General features: G+C 29.7%; 1 protein-coding gene across 2 annotated transcripts; it reads right to left on the bottom strand.

The window, feature by feature from the left end:
• Positions 1–2,333: 2,333 nt before the first annotated feature.
• Atx2 (Ataxin 2) lies at positions 2,334–14,014 on the bottom strand. 2 transcript variants are annotated; one of them, XM_015518261.2, is made up of 14 exons: positions 13,287–14,014; positions 10,386–10,515; positions 10,115–10,325; positions 9,249–9,385; positions 8,827–8,948; positions 7,851–7,949; positions 6,380–6,495; positions 6,077–6,295; positions 5,758–6,000; positions 5,244–5,659; positions 4,832–5,156; positions 4,544–4,707; positions 3,511–4,082; positions 2,334–3,423 (listed from the first exon to the last, which is right to left on the bottom strand). In XM_015518261.2, the coding sequence occupies exons 1-13, from the start codon at positions 13,334–13,336 to the stop codon at positions 3,564–3,566; spliced, it is 2,751 nt and encodes a 916-aa protein (XP_015373747.1). In that variant the 5' UTR covers positions 13,337–14,014; the 3' UTR covers positions 2,334–3,423; positions 3,511–3,563. The 2 variants fall into 2 exon arrangements, with proteins under 2 accessions (XP_015373747.1, XP_015373746.1); XM_015518260.2 differs by having other exon boundaries at positions 6,077–6,495; positions 13,287–14,013.
• Positions 14,015–14,387: the final 373 nt, after the last annotated feature.

Raw genomic sequence — 14,387 nt, forward strand, 5'->3', positions numbered from 1 at the left:
AATCGATTTAGTCGAAAACTGGTTTCGCGTAAAAATTCGTTTTTTTTTTGTTTTTCTCGATTTTTTAGAAAACTGTTGGAAAATGTTTACTTTTGACCTATTATTAATATACCAAGGATATTCAATTTCCCATCGGAAACCACTTCCAAAGTTTGAAATTGAAGCATTATTTCGACTAGTTATGCTGTACACAGACACACACAAAAAAAAGGCGGGTAAGTCATGGATGTCGCTCTGCTGTACAGTAGGTTACAAGTGGGTTACTGTAATGGATGCAATTAAATTTGAATCCAATGATATTATATCATTGTATACGAAAAACGATTCTGAGCGAAGACGGTTTATCTGTCTAGGATATATTATTGATTATTAAAAATTTTCAAATCTTAGATTTAAAAATACAATTTTTAATGAATTTCTAGTTTGTAATAATTTGTGAATTTTCGTGATTTTTACACATGTCAAAAATTCAAACTTTGAATGCTTGTAAAAAAAAATGTTGCTAATATATTTCTCTTATTTTTCACCTGCTATTGTAAAAATATGTCAGGAGCCTTATATAACATTTTAAATTCTAAGATATAAAAGGAAAATTTTTAATGAATTTCTAGCATAAAATCATTTATGAATTTTCGTGATTTTTACGTATGTTGTCTAAAATTCAAACTTTGAATGCTTGCAAAAAAAAATTGTGCCTACGTATTTTTAATATTTTTTAACTGCTATTTTTACAATGTGTTAGAAGCCTTGTATTAAATTTTCAAGCTTTTCTACCAAACAAATAATTTTTTATCGATATTTATAGAAAAAAAAACTAAAAAAGTTGAAAGATTAAAATGCCAGTAAACAGCTCAAAACAAATCTAAATGCCTGTATAAACATTCAGTCAAAATTTCAAGTATCTGCGATCATTTGTTTTAGAGTTACACCAAAATAAGGAAATCGCTAAGTGAAAATCCAATGTTGTAAAAATTTAAATTTCAAATGCTCATAAAAATTTAATTTGAATTTCCGGTGGACTTTTTATTTGTGATAAAGATTGAAAACTTGTAAGGAATCTTGTATTGAATTTTCAAATCATAGATATAAAAGGAATTTTTTTTATGAATTTCTATCTTAAAATAATTTGTGAATTTTCAAGATTTTTACGTATTTTGTCAAAATTCAATCTTTGAATGCTTATAAAAAAGAATTGTGACTATGAATTTATTTTATTTTTCAACTGCTATTGTAACAATATGTTAAGAGCCTTATATTAAATTTTCAAGCTTTTCTGCCTAACAAATACATTTTTATCAATATTAATTTTAAAAAACTAATAATGATCGAAAATTTCAAATGCCTATGAATAGTTCAACTTAAATCGAAAATTTTTGAAAATTGCACGGTGGATAGAATATTCTTATATAAACATTCGGTGAAAATTTCATGTATCTATGGTCATTTGTTTTAAAATTACATCAAAAACCAAAATCGATTTTGTCGAAAAATGAGTGTGCGTAAAATTTCCCGTTTTTCCCTTAATTTTTAGTTTGTTTTTCTCGATTATTTAGAAAAGTATTAAGAATTTTTTACTTTTGACCCCCCAAAGTACCAACTAGATTCACTTTCTGATCGAACGAGGTACTGAAGTCAAAAATCGAAGCATTTTTACTGCCCCAAAACGTGATGACAGACACAAAAAAAAAAAAAAACACACATCGTGGTAAAATCAATACATTCATCGCTCCGCTCAGAATCTAAAATATCCTACATTTTGACTGATTTTGAAACAAAAAACACTATTTTTAACGAGATGCCCATTTTATGTAAACAGTCCTGAGGTTAGGTGTTAATGCCCTTTAAAATAGGAAATTTACTTCCCAAAGTCTTGGTATATTGTCAGATTTCTTGCACATATTATAAATTAAAATTGAATATTCCAAAGTATGTGTTTAATTTACCACTGCTTATACCGCCTAATGGCCTAATGCGTATGCAGATTACGTATGATTCGATGTCTGTAAAATGTCTGTTATTTATTTTTTTTGTAGATATTAATATTTTAATAACTATTAGATTTTACTATTAAATTAATTGTTCAATAACGCCCATAGAAGTGCTCAGTAAACCTTGATCAAATAAGTTCCATCACATATTAAGGGATTAAGCGTTAGCCCCATCCAGACCAGTCATTTTTTTAGGAAACACTTGTTTTGACAAAGTTTCAACTTTCCCAAGTAACATGAATATTTGTCAATGACAATGTCAAAAATTAGTAACTACTTTTTACTGGATTAGTATTATGATTTATGTATAATTATTTTGCATATAAAACAAATACATCACAAAAATTTCGGGAGACAGTTTAATATTTTATTTATTGAACGTGGCATTACAAAATGTACAAAATAAGACTTTTATATAAAACTTTAACAAGATCTCGCAGCGTTTAACAATTTCTCGTAGATTTCAATACATTTTGTTTATGAAAGTCCAAGGTTGGCCGCAGCATTTACGTTTTAGTTTATATTATAATTAAAACAAATTCTACTAAATAAATTACTCCCAAAAAAAACTAACAAAATATTTTTCTTTTTTTTAACTTGCGATCACGCTGCAGCCAATCTAACAATTTGTTAAAACTAAATAGAAAAGTCGAGCAATTTATATATCGTACGGCAAATTAATTTAAAATAAATTTGTAACAAGACTAAAAAAAAGAGAAAAAATCACAATACATATTAAATTTCAAAATGAATAACCAGTAATCAGAGGTAATATAACAAAATTTTGTTTTCTGCTAACTGGTTATTTTTAATATAAAAATTATAATTTCAGCTAAATATCACATATCCCAGAATGACATTTTTTTCTTATAAAAGAAATATCAGCCAAGGAGTATAGTTAAGTTTGAACAATGTAAGTGACACAATATTCATAAATATATATTTAATATGCTATATTACATATATATATGAATAATGTATAATATATAATATATATATATATGAGCTGATATATTTAACAACTGTACTTATAACAGCTGAATTTATAATTTCAATTTTATATTGCCAACAAGATGTCATATGCAAAAATGAATGAAAAATAAAAACATTAATCGGGTCACAATATTATATATATTTATATACGAATTAATAAATGTTCTAGAACTTTCTTTTCATGCTGGCATAACAAATAAAATGAAGTAACCTCTGAAGGATTCAATGGAAAAAATAATAAAATTAATAATAATCATTTGTAAAGAACGAGAAAATAATAATAATAAATAAATAACAGATATTGAACAACATTTAACCAAAGCTAGCTCATAGTTATTGTAACCATACATAATGGTAAATTTTGAGCTTGAAGCTTCTTGACAATCAAGATTTTTCGGTTGAACTGACAATTGTTTTATATGACTTGATAAACGCCGAGAAACTGTAAGTAATATAAATATTTAAATCATCAAAATGTATATATATATGTATATATATTTAATAATAGCATCATGATAAAAATACTCACTTTTTTATTGCTCTTACTAAATGTGGACTAGGATCGAATGAGTTGGCTATATCTCATGATTCCCGAATGGTTGAATATAAATGGTATTGCCCGTGTGGCGCTTGCGCAGATGCTGCTTGATGATGCTGGTGTGGATGGGAAATATATTGTTGGTGCTGCTGTGGTGGAGGTTGTTGCATCGGAGGTGCCGACCCAGGTGTATTAGGTGCCGATGGCTGTTGCGATGCAGTGGGTGTTGGCAAAATAGGACACATAATTGTTGTACCCGCTGGGAAAGGAGGTGGTTGTGATTGTTGGGGGGGAGGTTGTTGGAAATTAACAGGAGTTTGAGACTGTCCAGGTGTTTGTGGAGGTCCAGGCTGTGGTGCTGGAGACTGAGCAGTCTGTTGCTGATTCATTATGTGATGTTGTGATGCTTGGTGATGATGATGGTGATGGTAAGAAGGTGGACCTTGGGGTACACCACTTTCCATTTGACTTAACTGACCTGCATTAGCTGGGTGGTAGGCTATTGAAGTAGGCACTAAAGTAGGCATCATGCCTCCTCCTTGCTGGGGCACCATACGAACCATCTAAAAAAAGCAAATAAGCAATTAATTTTTAATTTTGAAATAACTTATCAGTTAACTCTGTAATTGCGTAATTTCAGTGGCATACCAAAGATTATTTTTATTATTATACATCTCATACTAATAAAAACTGAAATACTTATATTTCTAACTTAAGGCTTCATAGGATGAGATAAATTAGATAGTGACTAAATCTTTGTTCAGAAAAATATAATATATTATAACATTTCTTAGATTTTTTAATAATTGTATTGCTTTGTCATAAATATGAAAATCATAAGATGCATGAGTGTATTTTTGTATACAAAATTTATTGATTTTGAGATTTAATTATATTTAACAATGGTAGTCTGAAGTTTTTTAGTATTTTTTAAGTATAGAATCAAGTAGGTACTAAGATTTAGATTTTTTTTTATGAATATAAAATAAACAATTGATAGAGGGGTTTTTAATTAACTATTTACCTGAACTTGTTGATAAGCTTGAGGTGTGGGCATAGGCTGAGGACTATATCCTGGTACAGCAAATTGTGCTTGAAGTGGCGCAGGTGCCAAAAGGGGTTGTCCAGTTGCAGCAGCTACTTGAATTTGTGAAGCTATATCACTTCTATGAGACATTCCCACAGTCACTAAATTTTTTGAAATAAACATGATATAAAATTATCTATTTAAAATAATTTTATCATTATTACTAACAACTAACCTATAGTTAGGTAATACATATTCTATATTTAATAATATATTAATACTAACTTTTACGAAATCGCCCTGCTTGATTAGGTGGTTGTGGAGGCATTGAGTGAGGATGATGATTAAATGCAGAATTTGAAGTAACAAATACAGTAGGTAACATAGTGAATGCTGGATGGGGATGAGGTGGAGCTTGATGTGTAACCATTTGCCCTGTACCCGGTGCATGTTGATGATGGTGATGATGATAAGCAGCAGCTGGAATAGCTATTGCTGGTCCATGTTGTGCTTGGATCATTTGTTGATGTTGATTAGTAGTAGCAACTATATTTGTTGTTGGTGTTTGAGGGGTCATTGGTCTAGATGAATTTGGAGTACTAGGTGATCGCTATAAATAGTTTTTAAAATAATTTTACATTCATCTGTTGATAAAAATATGCATGCTTTATGTATAATTTATCAGAATGAAACTTACTGGAATAAAAGGTTTAGTATTTGGGTTAAAAACAAATTCTTTGGCATTAGGATTGAGCTTAGATGTCTGTACAACTGTTTTATCTGGCATTTGAGTTATATTTTCTTCTGAAGTTTTTTCAGTTTGATCTTTTTTTAAATTTTCTACATTTTTTTCAATCTGCACTTCTTGAAGTTTGTATAATGTTTGTGGAGGTGAAACAGGAGATTCAGTCACTTCTTCGGGTACATGTGGTCCTTCTTGTACAGATGGAGAAGGTGGCTCAGAATGTGGTATTTGAGCAGCATGTTGTTTGGGTATTTCAGATACAACTGATGCAGGTGAAGTAACTCTAGGGTTATTTTGAGGGGATGGCGAAGATAAATTAAAGTCTGTACTAAAACGTTTCAGTTCAGAATTAAGACTTTCATCCCTTACTGTTAAAATATAAAAAAAATTTTAGTAAAATAATATTACATTATTTATTAATGGATTTATCATTAATACTTATAATACATTAGGTAAAATTAAATACCTCTAATAGGTGGTGGTGGTTGTGTTTTTGGCACAGATTTATCAGCAGCTGCAGCATATGATGTACTGACATTAGGACGAGAATTTGTTGTACTCGTCTGTTGAGTGTAAGTGGCCGTTTGATATCTAGGAGGAGGTACACTAGCTATTTGATTATGATGACCTTGAACTGTTGGTGGTGATGATCTTGATGAAGAAGGTAATGATTGATTGTCATTAGATGAATAATTATTACGACCAGATACTAAAATTTAAAAAAAAAACGCATTAAAATAAAATTATATGTATAAAATACAACATTTAAGTGTAAAATTAGATACCATGTCTTGAACCAGATGAAGAAGTTTCTCTACGATTATTAATAGGAGCTGATGTTCGTTTATCAGTTTGGCCGTTGACAGAAACTGGTGATTCACGACTATTGGCAGCATACGTTTGATTAGCACTGTTGTGATAAGGAGGCAAAGTGGATTTGTTCACGTTGCTGTTACCATTTTGTTGATGAGCGTGTCCTCGATTTTGGTTGCTATTTTTTGTCCCTGAACCAGAAACACATTCCCATCGCTCATTAGATCCACTGCTAGAATATTTTTCTGGGTGTTTACGGTTCCTATTAAACAAACCATATGCACTGTTGGCTGGCTGTTGTGGTCCAGGTTTACGACGTCCAGTCGTATTATATTTGCCATCATTGTGATTATTTGACATCTCACTTGCTGGTCTTGAAACAGCAGCAAACCTTAATAAAAAGAAATACTTAATTACATAATAAAGTTATAATAATTTATAAAATAGATAGAATATGTCCTATTTATATGTTTCTGCAATAATTATTGTTTCTACATTCTATACATCCATCTTACAAAATACCAATTTTAATAACTACAATAAGTAGATCATATTTCAAATTGTATTTTTACAGAGAAAAATTATCAAAAATAATTTCTTACATAGTATTTTATTATAAAGAATACAAATATTTATCTAGTTATGGTAGGTATTTGGAATTCAAAACATTTTGCAATTTTATAAACTTGTAATTACAGTATCAGTATCTATTATGAATCTCATCACAAAATTTAATATAGTTTTGTTTTATACAATTTTAAACAGTTTTATTTCTAAAGAAAAAATAAGCATAGGAAAATCATTATTCTATCAAAAGAGGACGTTACATCCGCATGTGTTGTCTCCGTCTTACAAGTGCGTAACATTGCAAAAACTTTTTTGCGCGGGAAAGGACCGAGAAAGCTACAGTTATAACTAAAAAACAAAATTTTCACCACATAAAAAGGAGAATTTTGTCTGTGCAATATCGTTTTTATTTTTTCGATATCAGAACTACAAAAAAAGTTATTCATGCTTAAAAAACACAAAATTAATGTATTATGAAACAATAAGAATTTTCGTATAAGTGATATCGAAAAAATAAAAACAATATTGCACAAACAAAATTCTCCTTTTTATGTGGTGAAAATTTCGTTTCTTAGTTATAACTGTAGTGTATCTTTCTCGGTTCTTTTCCGCGCGTAACAGTTTGCAATGTTATGCACTTGTAAGACGGAGACAACACATGCGGGTGAAACGTCCTCTTAAGAACTGAGCATAAAATTTCCATATATTAAATGATACAACAAACTTAATTCATTACAACCTACCTTATAATGATTTTCATAGATATTAATTTAATTCAGTATCAACTATCAAGTTAATAATTTATTTTGATTTTGATTGAATGCACACAGTTGGATTAGAGTGAACAATTTATAATATGATTCATTATGCATACATATACATATTTGAGACAATTATAGAGGTTATGGAAAATTTAATTCATAAAATAATTTGTTTTATTTTCAATTATTACCTATGATTTTTTTTTTTTTAATTTGCAATGCACATTTTTTTGAACAATGGTATTGTTTTGAATTTATTTTAAGTTGGATAATTTTGATACACACAATGACATTAAAGTATATATTAAGGTTACTGTTTAGAGCATATTAGCACATTTTGACTCTTTTGAGGCATAACAATACTGAAACTAATTATAACTAAAAATGTATTGATCAATAATAAATAATTATCATTTACCTTTCTTCTTCATCACCATTTTCTAAATTGGCTCTATTTTGAGAACTTGGGTTACTTTCAATTTCTCGAGCTAAACGAGCAGCTTTTGCTTCTTCATTTCTAAAATGATTATTTATTATTATTAAAATAATCCAACCCAAGACACATGAGTTAAAATATGTTATACCCTTTTCCCAGTAACATTAGAAAACTTAAGAACTAAGTAATTTAGTTTTAAGGGCAGCAATAAATGTTCTAGTATTACAACTGTATAGTATTATAAACCTCTTAAATATTATGTGTTTCAAAAAATATCAGTTTATTTGTATATAGAGTATATTAGAGTTGTAGTATAGTTAATATCGTCGCCATCATGCCAAAATTTACCAAGAGAAAATTATTATAAATATATTTTTAAATTTTAAATTTGTATAACTTCATATATTATTTTTGTTTTTTTCATTTGGTCACTTTTTGCACGTTAACATCTATATTGTGATGTAGCCTGAAAAAAAAGTGACTAAGTGAAAAAAACAAAAATTGTTAAGTTCAACAAATTATGATTTTGTTATTTCACTAGATCACTTTATGCACGTAGTCAATTTTTGGCTTGACATCAACAATATTTATATCAATTGATAACATGAATTGAAGGGTTTAGTGTGGCCTAGTAAGTTTCACTTACTAAGATTGATGTATAATTAAATATTTAAATGTAATATTTTTTATCATGATTTCTTATATTGAGAATTCTACACTTACCCTCCTTTTCGTGTTATACATATTTATATAATAAAGAGTGAAGTATTTACACTTCAGCTAGATACGAGTTATTAATTATCAAACCACTATTGTTTCTTCCTAATAGTAATAAAGTACAAAAATATTTAATTCAACAAATAAAAAAATTATTTTTCTAATATCTTGTTAGTTATTACTTAGTAACTTAATATTTGTACTATAACTACATGTGATTTACTATTAGACAAATTATTACTTGAAATTTGATAAATCTGTTCGTATTTCTGTTGTATAACCACTTAAATTTTGATCAAAAGAAGATGTTACACCATGTTCTTGCTCATTTCTTCTAAACATGTCATCAGCATCCCAACCATTCTAAAAATTAAATTTGCAATCAATTACAAAATAATGAACATGTAATTATGTCTGTTAAAACAACCAAATTTCCAAGAATGGAAAAATGTGAATTTGAGTGAATAAAAACTAATGCAATGTCAGCTTGAAGGGAATTGTTTTGTATTCTTAATACCAAAAAAATCAAATAATTAAACTGTTATTAAGACTCAACTGCTAAACTTGATTATTAATTTCATATTTGGAATTAAATTAATAAAAACAATAAGTCTTAAATATTTATTAAACATGTCAATAAATATAATTAATATTAAAACTTACAGCATTATTATTTCCAGAACTTAAATCAAAATCATCCATATCACCATTCATAGATGGCGGCTCCCACATTTCCAATACTTTTTCACCTGAAGGTTGTCCATTATATTTACTAATAGTTGTATCAGTTTGGAATGTATCTATTGATAAATACATTTATATAAATTAACTAGTACAATAATCTAACATGTATATTATATGGGTGGATTAGTACAATATTTAATTTAAAAATAGGCTAATTTTGGACAAACAGCATTTGGCTTTGCATTTAAGTTTTGGAACTTTAATAAGTTAATTTGTTTTCAATCCAAAATTTAATCAAGCATTTTTATTTGTTATAAACTAGTTAATGTATTAACCTTATTTTTTCATTGGATTTCTATAATAAATATTATTAATACCATATCTAACATTGGCAAGATATATATATATATATATATACTAAAGCATAAAATTAACAATTTTTTCATTAAATAACTTAACTTTTATAATAAACCCTAATAATATTCAAAAAAAAATAAAATGTTAGTTTATTTTAATAAATTTAATTGATTGATTTTGAGATGGCCAATGTCATAGCTATAAATAATATATGGCTATAATGTCAATACTTAGACCACATATTATATTTAGCTAGTGCACTTCCATCTACCAAAGTTAAAATCACCAATGTATATATAAATTTGGTAAGTATCAGACATTGGCTGTTTTAATAAAAGAAACATTACTAAATATTAACAATATTAGCCAAATAATCTTAAATTTGTCCAAATGTTGCCTTAGCCTTTCTTGCACCAAGCCACAGATAAAAAATAAAAATATATAGTATATACCAAATATACTTAAATATTTAATATATATTAACTTACTTCGAGTCATACTATCTAAATCTGTTTCATATGCAGCAATTTTTACTATACTGTCAAATTTAAATATCATTTTATCAGCTACAATCTTTAAACCTATTGATTGGCTTGATGGGGGAGGATCAGTCCTGTGTGGTAGTTCTAATACAACATCAAAATTACTAGAGAATGTGCGCAAAATACCCGAATACATCTCTTTAGAATGAGTTACTATCTGAAAAAAAAAGAAAAATTAATACATAAAATAAAATTTGGATAATTCAAAAATTCTTACTTCAACTTCAAGCCCAATTAAACTAGTAACACGATGCATAAATGTTTCATTTAAATATATTCCATCAGCACCGGATACCTGGGCATTAACTCCATTTCCACCTGAAGATGAGGCTCTAGTCCGAGGAGCTCTAAAAATACAAATATATTTTTTTAAATAGATTAATAACCTAGGTAATTCAAAAAATATATATACCTGAATACTCTACTTAAACTTGAGTTATTCAATTGATAATCATATATTATTATTATATGTTATGTGTGATAACTGATAATGTAGTTTAATTAATAAATGATGAATCAATTAAATAATATGATAGGTAAGCATTCTATTCCAGGTTTGAAATTAACTCTGCTAACTTCAAAATTCAAATAATACCAACTAACTACATTAGTAGATGTTAAACACTTATAATAAAATAGTCAAGTAACTATTATAACAATATTATAAGGATAAATGGGGTGTTTTCTAACTTTCATGAAAAAAAAAATGATGTTTTTACACCTGTTTTACAATACCTATACAAAATAATATTAACCAAAATTACAAATTAAATAAATTATTCCCTTCTCTTTAACATTTTTGTGTTCTAAAAACTAAAAATGTTATAAGATGTTACACAAAAATATTTAAACAAAAATAATGGATGGATAAATTACAAAATATACCTATGTAGTCATTATTGTCTAAATTCCTTCATTTAAATTATTTATTAGTTGGAGACTTACCAACATTTTAGTAATAAGTAAAATATAAAACAAAATATTGAATAATATTTTTTATAATTTATACCGAAACCTAAACCATAGAATTATACATTTTAGGCAGATATCATATTGATGATACCTTTTAGATTCAAACGAAATAATTCTGTCTAGTACTGGTTAAGATTCATTGTGTATAGCAAAGTATATTTCACTAAATATTTTTTTATATTTACACTCATTATCATTTGTAGGTCATATTTTAATTAATAAAATAATTAAAAGAACACATTTTACCTATTTAAGCCATTAAAAAAAAATCATAATTCAAGTTAAATTTTAAATCCATAATTATGTTTGATAAATCAAAATAATTTAAAACGATCAAAATTTTAATATATATTCAACTAATTTATTTTTGAAAAAATCATAAGCGATATTGATATGATTTTATATTTTCAGGAATATTGAACACATGATTCACTAACAGTCAGAACATAATATATTAATACATTTAACAAAGATTATAAAATAACCTTTGATATATCTTTAAATGTGCACCTAGAGTAAAATGGTATTTGATAGTATAACTAAAAGAAAATTAAGTGAAAGAATTTTTAAAACTAATAATTTTATGAATTTATAACTATAAACTTGAGTTAGAAACCTAAACAAAATTATTTTTAATAATGTCTTTCTTGTTATCCTTGCAACAGCCCCTATTTTTCACAAAAATTCGTACTACACATCTTTTAATGTACCATGAAATAATACAGAACCGCAGGGGGCTAAAAAAATATTATTTTTTTAAAATGTGTATAATGTATTCTGTACTACCCGAGGTATTACTTACTTCTATCTAGCAAGTAGTCTTATTTATTAGTATTTAGTAGGTACACACTTCTCGAATCCATAGTGCACACTTTCAATTTCGGATTACACATTTTGTGTTGGGGTTAATTAAAAAATAGGGCCTGCCTTGCAATAGATACCTACTTAAATAATCACCTTTATTAGATAGGTATTTTTCCTTTGATTTCACAGTCTTACATTGAGGTAGGTATTTAAAGTAGTAAAGTACCTATTTATCATTGTTGTATTGGAACATAAATATTAGACCAATAAGGTATAACATTTTGACAAATTTGAATGTTTGGTATAGAAAAATATTTGACAAACAGCAAGCCAACAAGTTATGACTGGAAGTTCCTAAGGTAATGCAAAATAATCCTATAACATATATAATATGGGGCTTTTCTACAAGATTAGCTAAAACGACTAGTTGTATAGATCACCAAAATCCCATACAATCCGCTGCACCCAAACAAGCCGTTTCGTAGAACTAAGTCCATAATAGAAAAATGTCTTTTGTCTATGAGAGTTGCAGTTTGTACTTCGGAGAGGCGATTCCAATAATTCAAAATCGAAATTCCAATTGTGCGGCGGCACAACGAGAAAATAAAATTCTACGAAAAATCGATTAGTTTCTGAAACACGAGAAAAACGTGTGTGCGGTATCAGAGGTGTTCTCAGAAAGTGTTTCTATAAATTTAATTTCCATCCAGTCACCTGCGTTGATAATAAATAATAATAATAATAGTAATAATAATAATAACGTAGCCTATATTATAATATATTGATGGAAAATTATTATTTTGTATTACTGTTTTTGAAGTAGTAGGAACGTTGACCAGACAAAAATGTTATTATTACTAGGTATATTAGTAATTCTAGTAGTAGGTACTACACGGGGTATATAATAGAAAAATCCCCGACAAAATGGCGACTGTGTTGACATTGATTAGCGAGGAAAAAATTCGTAAAACAAATGACAACAGTCTTGCATCGTCTTTACAGCCGAACACGACTGAATGAGGACCTACAACGATAAAATAGCAATTTTATTTCTATTATAAATTATTATACTATCATTATTATCATTTAATTTGATACAATAATAATTACTGTCGAAATTCAACATTTCAACGCGTACGAGCGGGCGGCGGCATCAAAAATAAAACGCCAACCAGCCTACCCGAATCGGACGACGAGTACACACAACTCTAATCGATCGCATTTTCGAAAAACATCTACAAAAAGGATACCTAAGCCCTATGGTTTATTAAGCCCCAGTAAGCCTATTAGGTACTATGATCATAGTATTATGGTCTACCGCATAATAATATCGCGTACGTACCTCGTCCCGGTGCTGTTGGTGTTGGCGCGACTTTTTCTCTTCGTGTTCATCCTGCCGTCGTCGTTTCGGCCGGAAAAGGCGCAGTTCTTCGTCGGGACCGGAATTTTGAATAATTTCTAACACGAAACGATGATGAATAACAAGTCGTTCGTACGCAGCGACCCTCTATCTGAGCAAACGAGACGCTACGGGACTATATTGTATAATTAAAACGATTTTTACGGAAGGACGACGATTTTCCGGAAGGTTTTCGCGATCGGTCGGGGCTGCGATTCGGATGGGTCTTGACCGGGTGCGGGCAACGTAATGATCTGTTGAGGCTCGGAAGAGCGACAGAGAGAGACTGCTGCTTGACGTTGTCGGCGATACACGCGAAAAACCGCGGCGAACCGTTTGCGCGATGCGCGTCGACGTCGAACGGTCGAACAAAGACACGAGACGCTTTTGCGAACGTCTTTAGTTCGACAATGAACAAACGATGACAAAAAAAAAACGGACGCGCGTTTTGTATTACTATTATATTATTTATATTATTAATTGTTTGATATTTATTATGATTATAACTATTGCAATGTTATTACTATGCGTGCATACGTATACAGATATGTATAATACGCGAAAACGCGCGCGCGCGTGTGTGTGTGCGTGGGAAAAAAAAAGAGAGATAAAAAAGGGGCGAACTACAGGCGGCGGCGGCGGCAGCAGCAGTAGGCTAACGACGACGGACGCTGACGTAATCGATCAAGTTCACTGCACTCGGCGGCGGCGGCGTACCTGTGCAGTGTGCGCTGTGTGGACGGTCGGCACTGCGGTGCCTAAGACGTGTGGCGCGGTTGCTCGACTGCGAGACGGCGACGTGCCGATTTTCCAATAGTACTATATTAGTAGCAGTACTGCAGTAGTGACGCGCACGGCCGATCTCACAGCGGCACCGGACAACACGGCGTGTCGAGTCGTCGTCGGTCGGGGGAAAATAATGCAACGGCTACGATTATAGGACAATAGCGGCAGAACGTCGCTGGTTCACAGTACGACGTGGCTCGCACAAAACCTCGTACTTTTCGTACGTCGGCGACACCAAACTTTACCAATAAAACAGCA

The sequence above is a fragment of the Diuraphis noxia genome, unplaced genomic scaffold (genome assembly GCF_037042655.1).
Source record: "Diuraphis noxia isolate RWA-SAM2 unplaced genomic scaffold, SU_Dnox_SAM2 contig0004, whole genome shotgun sequence".
Taxonomy (NCBI): Eukaryota; Metazoa; Arthropoda; class Insecta; order Hemiptera; family Aphididae; genus Diuraphis; species Diuraphis noxia.